Source organism: Lygodium microphyllum, chromosome 5 (assembly GCF_053477565.2).
Source record: "Lygodium microphyllum isolate KBCC chromosome 5, Lygodium_microphyllum_v1.1.10, whole genome shotgun sequence".
NCBI lineage: Eukaryota > Viridiplantae > Streptophyta > Polypodiopsida > Schizaeales > Lygodiaceae > Lygodium > Lygodium microphyllum.
In genome coordinates, this window is record NC_141139.1 from 1127987 (window position 1) to 1145768 (window position 17782).

The window sequence follows — 17782 nt, forward strand, 5'->3', positions numbered from 1 at the left end:
TTGTATTACTATAGATACAATTGATCTTTTAAAAATGCCTAACCTCCAAGTATGTTAAGGGATTTACATTGGCATAAACATTATTTTGGGTATGAAATTCATCATGATTATTTAACATTCTACATATTTCTTGCAACTATTTGCATGAAGCTTTTTAACCATGCAAGATTAACACTCAATTACCATGGAAGGAGGGAGACTCTAGATCTTACTCAATTAAACTCTAATTCCAATTTAATTTATTGGGGTGGAAAGGTACAATGCACTTCTAAATCCAATCAAGAGCATCAACATTATATCTACAAAACATCCATGACAAAATTATCTTCTACTTCTATCTAAGTTTGTATTATGTTCCATAAGCTATTGGGATAATACAAAGTTACTACAAAACAAGACCTAAAAATTAATGTTCAGCATAAATGTTCTCCTAACATTCTTCTCTCTTAAATCCATGCAATCTCCTCATACGTGAGGCCTTTCTTAATTTGAGAAAGGGCTATATTTGAATACAAAATCAAACACTGTAACTAACTACTCTTAGAAATATATCTCCAGCATCAAGGACATATTTTCAAGGGATAAGAATTGAAATTTAGGTCAAGTGGACTTTGGAACAAGGATTCTATGGAGCCCATGGTACTAGTATAGTGAAAGGTTACAATGAAGTTTGTGGAACCAATTATGAACTATTTTCCCAAAACCATAGTGATGTCACACATCCTCTCCATAAATAAACCATTATCTAAAAAGTCCAATCATCTACCTAGTTTGCAAACTAATACTATTGAAGTAATTTGTATTTCCTTACCATTAAGAAATCAATAAATACTTTAACGAGAAAATAAATCATTAGATCATCTCCTCTTTTTTGCAATAGATGCTTTCGTAGACTCTTGAATATCTTGATATAATTTGACTCAAGAACTTTCCTTTGTCTCTACACCTAGCAATGGCCAATCTTTACTCCCAAATGATGGGAGGGGTAATGAATTTTAATGATCTCGTTCGCATGGTGTTTTTGGTTTGAAATACCACATTTCATAGGAAAAAACCCATGTTGTGCAATATCTAATTTGGTTCAAGCCTTGTAAACTGATTCCCCCATGTATGCATGGTAAGCATTAAAAATCCCAATAATACAGTTTATGAGTTGCAAGTCTATCCATTAAATGGATCAATATTTACATATTTTTAAAAAAAGGTTAAAGGTTGCAAAGTGAGGCAAGTCAACTCTACATAGTTTGATACAAAGTAGTTTGGCTGGCATTCATGTAGATCAAGAGGTAGTTCTTTGACCCTCAAAGTCCACACGTTGAAAGACATGTTCTATCAAGACCTCTATCACATGCTTGGAAGATGCACATACTTTGAACTCCTTAACTTTTCCTTTCTATGGAGTTCACTAGCTTGGAATATGCACATACTTTGAACTCCTTAATTTTCATGTGTTTATTTCCTTTCATGTTTATGAGACCATATTGCTAAATCACGCATAGTGACACCTCAATTATCATATATAAAAGAGACAAGGTGCAAATAAAGTTGTGCGGCATGTCCTAAGCATAGCCTTAGTCGCCATTCTTACCTTAAAGTTCTTTTTGTTGAAGGAACAAGTATTCCATTTGGTTTTCTTTTATAATTTAATTATATTTTAACTTATTTCATAACAATGGTGAGGGTTGTGATGTTTCATGTTCCCCTCTTCTCAACAAGCCCTCTTTTGGAATATCTTCTCTAATAAGCCCATAAGTTAGAATAGATCGCTACATCGAGAAATTCCTTGCCATGTTACAAAATATTCATTACTAAGCTAAATAAAAAATTAAAGAGGGAACAACCCTAAGAACATCTAGAAGTGGAAAAACCGGCAAATCCCCAACAATAAATGTGAGCATTTCATGACATGAAGAAGACACAAGGAATTGGAGCCCAAAGAGCATCAAAAATGCTAAAGATCAATGGATTTGAGTGGGTTCTCCCATCATTAATCGCAAATAACATCAACAATTACATGAGTATAAAATGTGGTGAGATGGATGATGGAATTGTAGTGCAACAAAGTGCATAAAAGAACAAAAACTCCGATGATGAGCCAACAGGGTCATGGCACAGTGGTGTGGGTGTGGGTTGAGTTTGGGGTGTGCTTGAGTTCAAACCCTACGTCCTACATCCCTGAAGCCATGTTATCAAACATATTTGTGTCTAATAACTTGAATAAGCTAACATTGGCTCAACTCAAGGAACAAACAATTCCTAGATTAAAAGCAATTATAGGAAAGATGAAGAACAGTGGTTTAGCTAAGAGGGGATATAATCACAAGAGAAGCAAAATGCCACTTTAGGGACTAACAAAGTTTTCATGAAAGAAACATTTTGGGATGGAGTTTCCATGAATTTTTTAATGCTTGCTAATAGCTACCATGCACCACCTGAAGTCTCTAAACATGTAGAAAGTTTCCTTTTGGTGATTGCACCCTTAAGGGAAAAGTGCCTTGAGGCCGGTTTTTATGCCTACATGAGAGAGAGAGAGAGAGAGAGAGAGAGAGAGATTGATTGTAGAGAGATGTGAGAGACAAAGCCATGCTAACCTACTCCCCTACACATTGACTATGGGGTGCTCAACCCTAATCTATGTGGTTGGTACTACATTCTCCCTTGCTTGTCTCTACTATTTGTGTGTGCCATGTTGCCCCTTCGTTCCATGCTGCCCTTGCATGCACTCTCTCTCATGCGCTCTACACATGAGAGAGAGAGAGAGAGATTGATTGATTGATCGTAGAGAGATGTGAGACGAAGCCATGCTAGCCTACTCCCCTACACGTTGACTATGGGTTGCTCAGCCCTAATCTATGTGGTTGGTACTACATTCTCCCTTGCTTGTCTCTACTATTTGTGTGTGCCATGTTGCCCCTTCGTTCCATGCTGCCCTTGCATGCACTCTCTTCCATGCGCTCTACACATGAGAGAGAGAGTGTGTGTGTGAGTGAGTGAGTGTGTGTGTGTGTGTGTGTGTGTGTGTGTGAAACATAAACAGGGTCTTGCCAGCCTCAACCCATGGTCTATTCAAGGCTACTCTATTCTACACCAACCCCTCCCCCTTTTTCCCTGTTGCAAGGCCTTACCTTCCCTACAAGCTTGCAAATGCTTTCCTGCCCTAACATATCCTCCCCTCTGGCAAGCAAAATGAGGCAAGCTTGATCGTGGATTGTGCTAACCAACTTGTCACAAACTTCGCTCCAGCCATGGATGTGGAAGATGCAGTAGAAGCACTGATGACCTGCACTAATGAGATGGCATCACCCCCAACAAGCATCTCCATGAAGAATTCACTACTACTCCTAAGGCCCTCGATTTTGGCAATTCTCTACGTTGCTCATATATCGAGTTGGCCTCTAATTCGAGATTTGCAAGAATCAAATTGAGAACAGTTGCTCAATTTTGCCAATTTTCTTTTGGAGAAATATGTCGGGCATAACCATTGAGCTATTCCTTTCTATGTGAAGGAGATTTTGGATGTGCAAGTGCATACGCAAGAGGTTCTTCACCCCTTTTTTGCCTCTCACAAGCAAGGCATCCTCATCTTTTTCACAGGCTAGATTTCATGCTTGTTAGGATCTACCTATGGTGGTTGACAACTCCTCTTCAAATAGATTATGTGGAGATCTTCAATGGTCCAAAAGGATTCTATGAGGTGTTTCTTTCTATTCGACATGATATCTCCTCAATATGTAGCCCCTTTTCTTTTATAAATAGTCAATGCATTTTGTCTCATGGTGTCCAATGGACAACTTCCAATGTTTACTCAAGCAAGCATGTCCAGTATGGGTGGAAGTAGAGAGTTGTGTGGCTATTTACTATGCCCTTTGCAAGGATGTGATGGCTCCTATAGACCATGTGTTGGTACCCCCAAGTCTAAAGGCAACGAATCAAGATAGACTATGCATGGTGTAGGACACTACCCAAAACAGATCCCACCAATTGTGCCTCCATTGTAGCGGCATGCAACCTCTTTGGTTCGAAGTCAAGTGAGGTACTTTTACTAGTCACTATTTCTCATGTGGATGATTGAATCACTTCATGATCGAATGTCTAGACAAAAAGAGCACCTTGATAGATCAACCCATGGACAAGGACCAAAATTCACCCCATCTTCTGCCCATCAATATATTATTCAACCCACCCAAACTAAAGGCAAGCAACTCGCTTCTTCCTCGAATTTAAACACAATATAATGGCTAGAAGCCCAATACAATAAAGGAAAAAGCAAAGGAGACCTCTAGGTCCACAAGACCTATTGATCCTTCTTCACAAGACCTTCTCCACACCCATTTGTGCTGCAAGGATAAATCCCGTGATGTGCCTACTACTGACTTTCTCTTCTTGCCAAGGATCCATCCGCCCCAAAAAAATAGCAATGATAACAAAAATCAGCCCGATCATCACCGTGCGCCCAAGGACTCTCCAATCTAGCTTGCCTTTGATATTGCCAGTAGAGTCATCACTCCATGGGATCGCAAGTATCCATGCTCTACCTCCCACCCTACAAATGCGCCTTCCTCCTCATGGGCCGACCATCCAAGACCCAATCCCTTTGCGGTATTGGATGACTTCTTTGATGATAGTGTACTGGATACATTAGTAGCAAAAGCTCAAGCCCACGCAACAAAACCTCGTCAATGCTCTTGATTATGTCTGACTAGTGCCAAGGTGCCTTTTGCACTGGTCTTTTTGTATTTGTCCAATCCATTGTATCTGACTAATACATACTGGCCTAGAGCCATCCTGCACTTTGTAATCTTGTGATCTGGTACTTTTTTCGTAATTAATATAATTAATATAATAACCCATTACCAAAGAAAAAAAGAGAGATTGATTGCATATGTAACTGATCAATCATGTAGGATGACAGTTAATGGTGATAAAGAGAAATTGCAAACAATCATGTGATATCCCTTTTTTATTTTGGAAAATAGGTATAACTCTTGATTTTAAAGCTGGAGAATTGTAGAACAATCATGTGATATCACTTGTTTATTTAAAATTTTTCGATATAACTCTTGATTTTGAAGTTTTTATAATTTCATGTACTAAGGACAATTGTAGCACAGGGCAGACAAACGAGAATCTAGTCAGCCATGACGCTCACGATGCAAACATGGTGAACATCTACAACAGAACAGGAACGAGGTCAAAGCAAATTACTGCGAGCTTAGACAGAAGACGCTTTGCTCGCACGCGTTTTCGCTGCCATTTTTCTCATACAATCAACTGCTATCGCAGCCACCTCCTACAACTCTTCACCACTTCAGCAATGTCTTCAGGCGGTAATAAAAAGAACAGCATTCACAGGCACGGGAAAACCTGAGACAGTTGATCATCAAACAGTATCCAATCGGTGCGAGAGATCGGATGAGCACCTTTACAGCAAGCCATATAGAATTGCTAAGCTGTGGGCACGAGTAGTGAAAGGAGGGATGTTGGACACTGAAAATGATCTTATGTTACTATACATAGAATAAATGCTTTTGGCATGCTTGCAACTTCCGTTATGTTTCAAGGGCTGAGCATTTGTTCGAAACCATATACTACATAGCCTCTTTAATGATACAACAGATGTAACCAAGTAGATACACATGGACAGTTGTTTGGCGCAGCACACTATTGTTGACCACCGTCTGCCACCAGCTTGACTTCATAGAGGTTTTCACCTCCCGCACCTGATGACAAGTGAAAGGTATCTTTGAGAAAAGAATGTTGATTAGCATGTAATCCTTAGTCCTGATAACTCACAGTCAGTCAACATCAATGAGCACACTGTAATTACTCTCAAAGCATGGCAATAGTGTTACCTATCTCAGCAGTAACACCTGGTCCAAAGAACGAGCTGAACTTTGCCTGCAGTGGGAGTAGAAGTATGTTGATCATTGGTCCAAGCAGAACACTAGCTGGATTAATCCAATCAAAAAGGAAAATGCTTCACACCAAGCATCATGGAGATACAGAAGGAACTTGTGGCTAGAAGGCAGTGTCACTTATTGCCACCAAACTTCTAAAATTCAAAGTGCATTGAGCTATTAAAAATCTCACTGACTGATGAAGCCTAGCACTAGATCTAGACTGAAACTACAATAGTTATCTGATTTCAAAGAGTGTTTTTGTTCTCCCTGCTATATCAGTGGGGGCTTGCACAAAAATGTTTGCGTGTCCAAGTGAAAATGGCCCTCTGTCTTATATTAAACCAGCTGGTTTATAAAATGAGTCAGAAGTTCAGAGTTAAAGGACTGGTTTGTTTACATTTGTTAACTGCAAACTCAACAAATACAAGGATTTGATGAAGCCCAGTCATGATCCAAGCCTCACCCTTAGTCATTGACCACGAGAAGTTCTCTGTCTGACAATTAGTTGATGATATCGCTTGTGTCAACAGAAGGCTGCGTGTTGATTTCTCTCCCCTCTGCAGGCATCAGGTTTGCTGTTGGAAGCAGCTGGCTGTCCAGGACTACGTACAAAATGCTTTATCTCAGGAAATTGCAGAGTTTCATGCATGTACAACTGTTATGTAGGTGAGATGCTGATACGGTAATAGGGGAATGCAGGATGATCTCTGTGATTGGACAGAGAGATATTGGTTGTTGTTCGGGACTTTTGGCTTACAATAGGTCAGTCTCCGTTCTGTTTTCTCCTTGTTGTACATGGTCTTACTCTTCCTTTGGGGCAACTGCAACAGTAGAACATCTAATTTCTACTTCTTGTTGTACATGATCTTAGTCTTCATTTGAGAATTTGCATGTTTGGAGTGGAGAAGGGATACTCATTTCTTAGTCACAAACCTCTCAAAAAGTCCGTTGAAGATACTATTATCTTCCACACGCATTGTTCATAAGTGTATACCCATTTGCTTGCATTTAGGACGTGTGACAAAGTGCTATCTTGAATAAAGTAACATGTTTCTTTTTATTTGAGTCACTAGAGACTAGAGATGGACTTGCAATTTCATGCCACAACAAAATTCCATGATTTGCATATCCCACAAAACTCCATATGATAATACTTATATGGCAATGCTTTTCTACATGGTGCCCAAGTAGGGTGCCATATTGTAGCTGCTCGCCATATGTAATATATTGGCAAATGCACCCAAAGACCTAGCCTTTCTTTTTTGACGCCATTATTGCAATTTTGCAATAGGTTTCTTGGTTTGAGCATGGGAGGACCATCAAAATGGAAAATGCAGTCATTCTTGTCATTCTTAAACTTCCATATTTATGCTACCATTGTGGATTTGCAATGAGATATCAAATCCTCAAGTTGTAAATTTGTGCTTTAATTTAAATTTTACTATGTATCTCTCAATAGATTTGGGATACAATAGTTTGCTATCACCGTTTTCTAAATTATCATGATACGTAAATAAAGCCAACCATCTATCTACAAATGTTTTCAATGCTAAACTGATAGGCTGAGCACAGCATCATAGTATCTATGCTCCTGTGTACGATGTGGCTTTTGAACAATCATTCTTATAAGCCATGACACTCGCACTCATTGGACCATTGGCAACTAAGTCAGAATCCCTAGGACCACATGACAGGGTGCAAAAAAGCGGCCTGCACAAGAAGAAAAGTGTGACTGGAGATATACAGTTGACACTGAATACCTATTGAAAGATCAAAGAAATCTTTGAGCCATTGCCTATTTAAAAACCTGGGCTGCTTTCAATGGTGGCTAGATTAAGCAAACAATAATGTTGCTACTCTTCTTGTGTCATGATAAAGGCGCAAAATTATTGGATGAGCTGGCAGTCACTGTGTAATGGGCCCTACCCATTGGTCTTTCCTTCCCACAAGAATCAACCTGCCAATCTCATCCCAACAAAACATCCTTAAAGAAGCTAACGAGCAGCCCGCACAAGAAGAAAACTGTGACTGGAGATATACAATTAACACTGACTACTAACTAAAGGATCACAGAAATCTTTATGCCATTGCCTATTTGAAAACCTGGGCTGCTTTCAGTGGTGGCTAGATTAAGCAAACAATAATGTTGCTTCTTTTCTTGTGTTATGATAAAGGCGCAAAATTGCTGGAGGAGCTGGCAATCACTGTGTAATGGGCCTTACCCATTGGTCTTTCTTTCCCACAAGAATCAACCTGCCAATCTCATCCCAACAAAACATCCTTACAGAAGCTGACAACAGACAAACAGAGCAGCTGTGATTCTAGTTCAATAGAACGTGTACAAGGTTATGGATACGGTTGACACAATAGATGGTTTACAATTGCAGACTAACAGTAAGTTTCAACCAATAGAGGGTTTACAATTGCAGACTAACAGAAAGTTTCAATCAAAGCATGATTGACAAACAGACTGCACCCTCACACCATGCATAACATCACCAACAAATCAGCAACTTGGAAAATGGTATGGAAATATTACACATTTGAAATACTTAAAGAGAAAGGTACCTGTCGATCAACAAAGTCTTTGAGTTCCAGTGCCTTTGCTTCAAAAATAAGAACTAATGTGTATTTGCCCCCTGCATTAACCTGGAAAGTCCAAATAAAATTTACTCTGATTTTATACGTGCAAAAGGACAACTTAAGAGACAATCCATAGAAACTAATCTTTACATAGTTTTTACATTTCAACCCTAGAGCCAAAAGAAAAGAAAAGGGCACGTCCAAGCAAAAAACTAAATACAGTGCAATCAGCTTTTGCTACAATATTCTGACCTGTTCTAAGTCGTATTCTGGACAACACCATGGCTAAGTAACATCAAGCCATATTCCCAGACTTTAACTAAACAATCAAACCTGTAGATTCATATACTTGCTGCCATCCGATTTCCCATCAGACAAACACCTCAAATTGAATAAAAACACATAGCGTTCCCAGTTTGTATTGGCTTTCCACCATCCTAACAAACTCAATTTTCAGACTCAACTTATGATGCCAATAAACCCATTCTAAGCGAAAGAACAGGTTGCTTTGATCCCATGTTCTGCTGAAATGCACATAGTGTTCTGATACCAACACCTTGATGCCATCATCTAAGCAAAAGAACAGGTTGCTTTGATCCCATGTTCTGCTGAAATGCACATAGTGTTCTGAAATTCACCAGAGGGACTACAACGGCATCTGGATGCATTGCATGTGTTCTGTGAAGAGAAAGGTCTCAAGGTTAATCTCGAAAAGACTAAAATCATGGTCTTTAACACCTTAGCAGCTTGGGTGACACGCTCAGAGCATTACTTTATGTATGATGGCCAGCCTGTGGATATGGTTAGACAATATGTATAACTCGGGGTCACTTTCAAGGGGCCACAGTTTTCATGGAAGGAGACTTCAAAGGCTAGGCTTGCATGGGCATATGCAGCTTCGGGTACTCTAGAGCGGCAGTGTGCACACATACAATTTCAAGAGCCTCATACCAAATTGTGGCTTTTTGACACTTTAGTTAAGCCCACACTACTCTATGGGGCAGCCATTTGGGGCCCAAGCCTTTATCATACTAGACGAATGCCACTTATGGACTGTGATGGACCGGGAACACATGGAAAGACCACTAGTCATGATGATAGCACATATGATAAGGGCAAAAGCCTCAGTACCACAGGAGATCATCGTACCACAAGAGATCATCCGGGCAGAATTAGGCGCTGCACCCATGGTAGTTGAGGCATTATTCCAAGCAATTACTTTCCTTCAAAGGATATGGCAGCTCCCTAAAGACCGATATCCTAGACTAGCGCTGGAGTCTTCAAGACAGCTTGCAACAAAGGGAGATAGACAGTGTTGGTATGCAACACATGAGCACGTGGCTGAATTTGCATGGCATAAGTACAGATAGACTACCACCGTTTGATTACAACCTCGACTGCCCTACTTTGAGCCTTAGTCGTGCAGAGCTGAATAGTGTGATCAGGGCAGACATCACTAAAGTGGAGATAGAAAGAACTTGGTCCAAGCCCCCTTTCCCATTAGGCACAAAAACGGCACAATACCAAAGTCACTTCTTGCAGCTTTCTCATGAAGGTTTCATAGTGAGGCCTAGATACATGGATGCTCAACTGTCCTACGGACTCCAAGTTGCTATTGGTCAGATCCGCACCTCATCGCATCAACTGATGATTGAGACAGGTTGATGGAGCCATATTGCAGCTGATGAGAGGATGTGCCAGCTTTGTGGATGGGAGCCATAGACGGAGGAGCACTACATTTGTAGATGTACTGTATACTATGATATCCGAGGCCGCTATCATTGCCTCTTTAAGGAGGGTTTTGGACCACTAAGACTGGTGATGGACTATGAGGACCAAAGATGTTTGGGCCTTTTCTTGCTGGAGCTCCAACGACGCAGAGCATTATTGTTACAGGATAGGAGGCAACCCCAGCATCATCCACCCCTCCAGAGAGCAGTTACAGACTACTTCAACGTAGCTGAACCCCCAGCCGTGACCACCCCAAACACTACATCTCCTACCGATAGGCGTTATCGAGATACAACATCAGGAGGCATCACAGTTGACAGAGCTACAACGCTACGCAGAGCACGACGCCCTAGAGTACCTACACGGCAACATAGGCGTGCCCATATGCGCCACATTCGCATCACGCTAGCTTGGTACAGAGGCAAATTGGCGCGATGACTCAGTCAGAGGTAGCTTGCAGAGTCTTGGTGGATTCCATAGACTGAGGGGGGAGATACCCTACGCTCATGATCTTTTTAAACTTAGGTCTTTTTCCAACTTTTTCAGTTTTTTCAGTTTCCATACATCTCATTCCAATATACCATGTAAACTTACACATAAATTTTATCTCTTCTTATCTGGTGAGAGATGATGATACCAGTTGTATTGGTTATGGTCTCATAGGCCACTCTAGCCTTTTAGAGACGTTAATAGATCTTTCTTTCTTTCTCCTGATCATCTAGTAATGTAAAAGGACTTTTGCGAGCAAACATCTTCACCACCACCTATGCACATATACTGTATTTCCAAGAAGATTGCCATCTTCTCCCAGTATAAGACTGTAAAAATCGATTGGTATCTGTTTGCTTTCACAATTGGTCTCGAAGGCACATCCCTCATTTTCTGAATGAAACCCATGACACATCAGTAGAAGTGACCAAAGGGGTTTCAGTCAGTTAAGACATCTGGACTTCTCATGTGATCCATGCCCCTGCCATGCTGAGAACCATATTCCTATCTCCGCATTTCCACAGTCCACTTATGAATGCAGACATGGGAGATAATACCCAGTGTCCACTACATGGAGCCATGGATTGGTTGTCATCCAGCATGAGACATGGGAGATAATACCCAGTGTCCACTACACGGAGCCATGGATTGGTTGTCATCCAGCATGAGACATGGGAGATAATACCCAGTGTCCACTACACGGAGCCATGGATTGGTTGTCATCCAGCATGAGACATGGGAGATAATACCCAGTGTCCACTACACGGAGCCATGGATTGGTTGTCATCCAACATGAGACTTGCCTCACTATCACTTCTTTACCACTTTGTACAGTGTGCTAGCCATCAGGCAGAGCAGCCAGCCACACGTTGTGAAGTAAAAGAAAGCAGAAAGATATCCTTTGTAGCTCAAGGTTTCAAGCAGACAGAGCAAGAGAAAACAGATGAGCTTCCAAAACCACCCATGTCAAACCTGAGGAACCCAAAGAACAGCACCTCTCCTCCCTCAGTGTTCAGGCCTGCTATCTTCCAGCTCCTTTCTCCTCCCCATTTCCACTCCCTCATAAATCCATCAACCAACTCCTCCAGAACAGCGTGTCGTAGTTTATGCCAAACTCCATGATGGCAATCCAGTTCATCATTGCTGCAGGTTTTACCATAAAGCAGATACAAAAGCTGCCGCATCTCAAGTTGAAAGCACTACACAAAATCCACATTAAATGTTTTCAATGTGTGGACCATGGTGAATTCTTCAACAGGAACTATGTTCAGTCCTTCATGTGTATGCCCACATATGCAAGCATCATAGTGGCATGCCACATGTGACGCACAAAAGCTGCCCATGTACCTGAGTATATTGTTGTCCCTTTCACGTTCCAATCTAGGATGTTATCATGTATGATCATTATCCACCACAAAAGGATTAGAGCTCAGCTTCCATGTAGCAATATCTGCAGAATACCAGTCCACAAAATCTGCAGCTATGAATATCTAATATCTTATCAATAAAATCTGTCACTATGAATATCAGTGCACATAGGAAGCTCTAAGACCCACCCAAATCATGTCTATGCAACCGTGATCTATGGCAATGCTCACTAAAGTTCCCCGAATGCATTCACGCCAGAAAACCATTTAACTAACCCTAAAGTTCCATGAGCACGTTCACACTGCAAGACCGCCCCAACTTTCAGGACGTGCTCACACCTAGTGAAACTTAGTGGCCAATATCACAAGCACCCATCCATGATGTCCAAGGATGTAACATAGACCTAATCAATTCCAGTTAGATTGGTAGGCCAGCCAGGATTATTTATTGCAATCAGCTGATTTCAAGCGCAACATTCTACTATATATTTGTGTCCAATTTGGAGTTGCCTGAAGATAGTTTAAGTGCTATACAAGCATAAAGATGCAGGATAGAACGACAGACTTTGAGCTTCAAATAGTTAGGCCCTGCAGCAATATGAGGCTGAAGTTAAAAGACACCTCTTCACGAAGAGCTTTAAGCAAAGGTGCATTACGACGTTGGATTCCACCTGCCTGCATAACATCAGAAGACATACATAAGGATGGAAACAGAATACAACACATGCTTGAGAAAAAAATCAAAGTCAAACATAGATGTTACAAGCCATTTTAGTTTTTCCTTGGACAGTACCCTGTCATTTTAAAAAATGGCGTTAAATGAAAGAAAAACGTAATGCAGTCCCACACAAAAACAAGCCAAAAAGAACCTTACTAGCCACATCAATGTTGTATTTGGTCCTACCTAGGGGTCTTGACCAGAACATGTTCTGAATTATATATCATGATTCATCAGTCTGTACATCTAAACATAAAACTCCATATTACAGATATTGTATCAAGAGCCTGCTGAAAACAAATCATAATAACAATTGTATTCAGCCCACACTCAAATGCACCCATGAGAGAAAGATAATGGCAGATTCAGACAACCTAATGGGAAGCATCAGAGAGGAGCTTCAAGGAGTGAGATAGGCGGCACATGACTAATATAAAGCAGCTTTTCAATGGATGCCCTCACCAAAAGAGAAACAAAGGCCAGTGCTTTAGTGCAGATTTACACCAGCAGGGCACTCTAGCTTAATGCTGGATTTCCTGAACCCTTTGTGTTAAGGAGGGCTGTCATGAGTACTCCCAAAAAGAAAGAACTTACAAAAGCTGCAAGTTAGCGCCTCATTAAAGGGCAATCAATTCTCTGGCCTTTCAGAAGCTCATGGATATGGCAGCATGTCAAGGAATTCAGCAGTGGCTAAACCATCACATCCAGAAGAATCGTAATGCAGATAGATGAGACATTTGACAAACAAGACATCCTTTTAGGAAAAGCACATAAAATCCTTAGCAATCCTTATCATATTCCCATTTTCCTGAAACTGATAGAAAATGATCATATGATGACCTTGCAGATAAATTCTTATTAATGTTTCTTTCACTTCAAGTGAAAGTCCAACACCATTTGAAATTCACAAAAAAAACAAAAATTAAGATGCAGAACTTGAAAAACATGCCACTTACTTGACCATAACGAAATATCCTTTTTAGAGCCTCGTCCAAATGTTGCTCATCTCCATAACGGAATCTTGTCACATCACTTTTCACCTGAATAGAGAAATGGAACCCTCAGCCCACCTTTCATTTACAACTCTCTCCCATGAGCAGATTATTAGAACTTTAAGATATCTAAGGCAACACTATACAATGATGTGTCATTTCCAACTTCTTGCTGAGCCTGACAGGGTTTAAAAATTATGACATTCACTTTTGAGGTTGATTGAAGATCTTCCTGCTGATAGACTTTTCTAACACCTGTCATCTATGATAATGTTACACCTAATAAAAGAGTTAAAGTCTACTACAAGGACAATCACACAAGCAGGTACCTCAACAAGGCTCAATGGTTTCTGCCATTTGTGACAAGTCAACACGTTCGATTGTTGGGTATGGAGCTCACATATGACCAGCAGGCTATGGCAAATGGAACTCCAGGGAGGGGTGTGTGTGTGTGTGTGTGTGTGTGAGAGAGAGAGAGAGAGAGAGAGCTCTTGCAAGTACAACTGATAGATAGATTGATAATAATAAGTGAGATATGAGAGATGAAAGTACAAGTGACAAGGCCGGAATATATAGGCTAACGCATCCACTTACACCTTTAACCCTTATCTAATGCTAAGTGGTGTAAAAGGTGATCACACCTAAACACACATTTTTACACACAATAATGTGTGTTCACTCTCAAGGATAAATAAAATTAACAAACCCCCCTTTAGCTCATAGGTGACTAAACCCGTGACATGAAACATACAAAAAAGGAAAAAGGGAAGGTCTTACCTCGAAGAGGCAGTGTCTAAAAAATCCCATACAATGATTTTGAAAAAGAAGATACGTAAGTGAGAGAGGTGCAACATGAGGATGACATGACATGGTCTACCAAGAAGACCAAAGACATGGTTCAGAGATGCATATGCATAGCTCACAAGCTGATAGCCAACGTGGCTCAGAGACACTTGGCACATGACCAAAGGTCAAATACATGGGTATAGCTTTCGAGATCAACTCAAAGGTCACATGGGAAGTGGTTACAATCCCCCCTAAAATATAGCTCCATTGTGAATCAAAAGGAAAGACAATAAAAAGAAATATAACTCATTTTGGATTAAAATCCACGAAAAGAACCCCATACAATTATTTAATAAGTGATGGAAAGGTCTTAGCATATGCATGAGCATGGCCAATGTCTGACTCCAACATTTTATATTCTTTCTTTTTAATTTTAACTTTTTATTAAGATAACCCCCTCCCCCCATGTTAATGTCGAGGACATCGAGATCAATGTTGATCACTTGCAATAGCATCGCCAAACATTGGATGCTTGGAGGGTCATTTTTCGCCCAATGTTAAAGGTGCGAGCACTCAAGCAGTCTTCAACATGTCGTTGTAGGCCCCAATTTGATGCAAATAGGTGCCAATGTGAAATGCCCCAACGTTCGAAGAAGAATTTTTGAGAATTCGGGCTCATATTTAAAAAGCCCCAAATTTTGTTCATGAAATTTAAAGAAGTTTCAATCACAATTAAAAACCCCAAAATTTTGGTGAAGAAATGTGAGAAAGCAGGCTCAAATTTGAAAAGCTCCAATTTCATGTGAGCAGTCCCCCTAAGAAGCCCAGGTTTGAACTGAAATTAATTAAGGTTAAATGAATCTTTGAGCTTATCTTTGGATTACAGGCTCTCCCTATAATGGGACAGATCTAACGTGACAGATTGACGTCAACTTGGGAACCACTTGTTGACAACGCGCTGTCGTATTGCTGCACATCCGAGGTGTGAAATCCACCCAAAAGTTGTGTGTGTGGGATTTGATACTTTGTGCATACTTAGTCATTATGTTTGCATTTTTATTCTACATGGGTAATATAGTAAAGAAGGGCTAGAAAAGGATACTGTTGTTGGCAGTGCATTGGTTGGTATGTATGCCATGTGTGATTTATTTGCAGAAGCACAAAAAGTGTTTGACAAGCATCGACTTTGTAGCGTAATCTCGTGGAACATGTTAATTTCTGGATACATCCAACAGGGAGTTGTTGAGAAAGCACTTCATTGTTTTGAACAGATGCAGCTTGAGGGGTTCTTTCCAGACAGAATCACTTTTGTTTGCATTTTGAAAGCTTGTGGAATGACAAGAGCTATAAACACGGGCCAAAAAGTACATGCTCAAATTATCGAAGGAGGTTTGCTAGTGAAAGATCTTTTTGTTGGCAATGCTATAGTCGACATGTATGCTAAATGTGGTCATGTAGGAGCAACAACCAAGGGTGTAGAACTGCATTGTGAGATTGTTAGAGAGGGTTTATTAGAAAATGACATTATTCTGAAAAAGCCACGGATGGCTATTTGAAAACAAATGCCTATTTTTGAAAGGGGGGCTTTTTGGGGGGAAGAAGCTTAATTGAGAAGAGCAGAGCAGAAAGCATACGAATGGGAATCGGAGAGGATCTCTGCAACTGGGAAGGAGCAGTGACGTAGGACGAAACGTGACGACGACACGGATTCTCAGAGGAGACGATTGAAGATAATGCAGAGGCAATAACAAAGAAGGAGGCCGAAATTGATCGTCAAGCTGCGATAAACGTGAATGAGGGACGAAACGAGCAGAGGACGGAGATAAAGAAGTAGTGGAGGATGAAGACGAAGACAAAGATGAGGATGGCACGAGGTGACGACATTGTTGACGAACGGCATCAGCAAACACAAAGCAGAAGAGGGATGAACGATGAAGGACTGTCAAGGTAGCGCATCGACAAGCTCCATGAAGACAACCCTGCTGCAGCTTCTGAGGAAATGTACTCAGAAGACTCTGTGCTCTGCATTGCATCAGGTATACATGGTATTGATGCTGTGAACAGGGTGACGAAACTGGGACGGAGCTGATGCAGGAATGACCATAGCGAAAGAACCAGACAAGAAGAAGGCGAAGGGTATGAAGGACCTGTTAGAGATCTGCGAAGGAAGCCATAGCATCACCCTTATGGTCATATAGCATACGTACTGCCACTTCTTTGTCGAACTCCAATTCATTGGCTATCACCTCCACCTCTGAAGCATTGATCTTGACAGATGCCATAGAAGGGGAAGTCCAACCTTATAAGCTGAAGCTATATTCAACCACTTTGTTTTTTTTAAGGGTCTTCTTTGTCAATATCATAATTTTCCTGTAGAGTGGATTTTCATTACAGAGTGCAACTGTAGAGGAGCTTTTCCATGTTATATAACATAATCGAACAAGAACAGAGCATACTCTGCATCATGGAACAGAACATCCAACCAGCAGTAGCAGAATCTATCCATTCAAAGTCTTGTTCAAGGCACTGATAATCAGATATTTCCTACGAAACTTGATGCAAAACATTTGGGAAGTCCGAAGACTGTATTCAACTTTGGAGACACACAACTGGAGAATTTCAATTATGGCCAAGGGTTGTTGCTGTTACATCTAATTACCACTGCCAAGCTTATACCTTCCCTTATTGTATGGGGTTAAAGCCTGGGGATGGACAGGACTTTACCATGGCTCCTTGATGCATCTCTTTAAACTAGATTTGAAGAGCTATTCTCAGTTTTCATACTGCTCATGAGAGGGTGGCATAGATTTGTTAACTGTTACAATCACATATAGATGGTGCAAAGCAGGCAGAAATTGTTGTCAATTGTGTGCATTTGAAACCTTGATTTTCATAAGCTTGGACTCTAATAAGAGCTTGTATACATGGCACGGATCAATTGCATAGATCACATGTGGTTTTGTTATGATGTTTCTCTATGCTCACAGTGATAACTTGGCAGTAATACAATTGTTACTTGGCATCATATTTGTCTTGATTATTTGCTTCGCTTGATCTTCCGTCTTGGAATTTCTCAGAACCTCTGTGGTTGCGACTTTGCTTTCGAAAACCCTTCGACAGCGCGTGTTGAGGCAGACTGGAATGCCAGGACTAGGGCATAGGGCACACGGTCAAACCAGGGGAGATGTGTGGAGTAGTCAACGTGATGCAACAAGC

At 40.7% G+C, this 17782-nt stretch overlaps 1 protein-coding gene across 1 annotated transcript in view; it reads right to left on the reverse strand.

Moving 5' to 3' along the window:
• Positions 1 to 5351: 5351 nt before the first annotated feature.
• Positions 5352 to 17782, reverse strand: part of APE1 (acclimation of photosynthesis to environment) — a 38614-nt gene continuing 26183 nt past the window's right edge. Inside the window, exons 5-9 of the mRNA XM_087677390.1 lie at positions 13745 to 13828; positions 12692 to 12745; positions 8469 to 8549; positions 5853 to 5898; positions 5352 to 5720 (exon numbers count right to left, since the gene is read on the reverse strand). Of these exons, the coding sequence (XP_087533516.1) occupies positions 5662 to 5720; positions 5853 to 5898; positions 8469 to 8549; positions 12692 to 12745; positions 13745 to 13828 (324 nt within the window). The 3' untranslated portion in view covers positions 5352 to 5661. The remainder of the gene's footprint in view (positions 5721 to 5852; positions 5899 to 8468; positions 8550 to 12691; positions 12746 to 13744; positions 13829 to 17782) is intronic.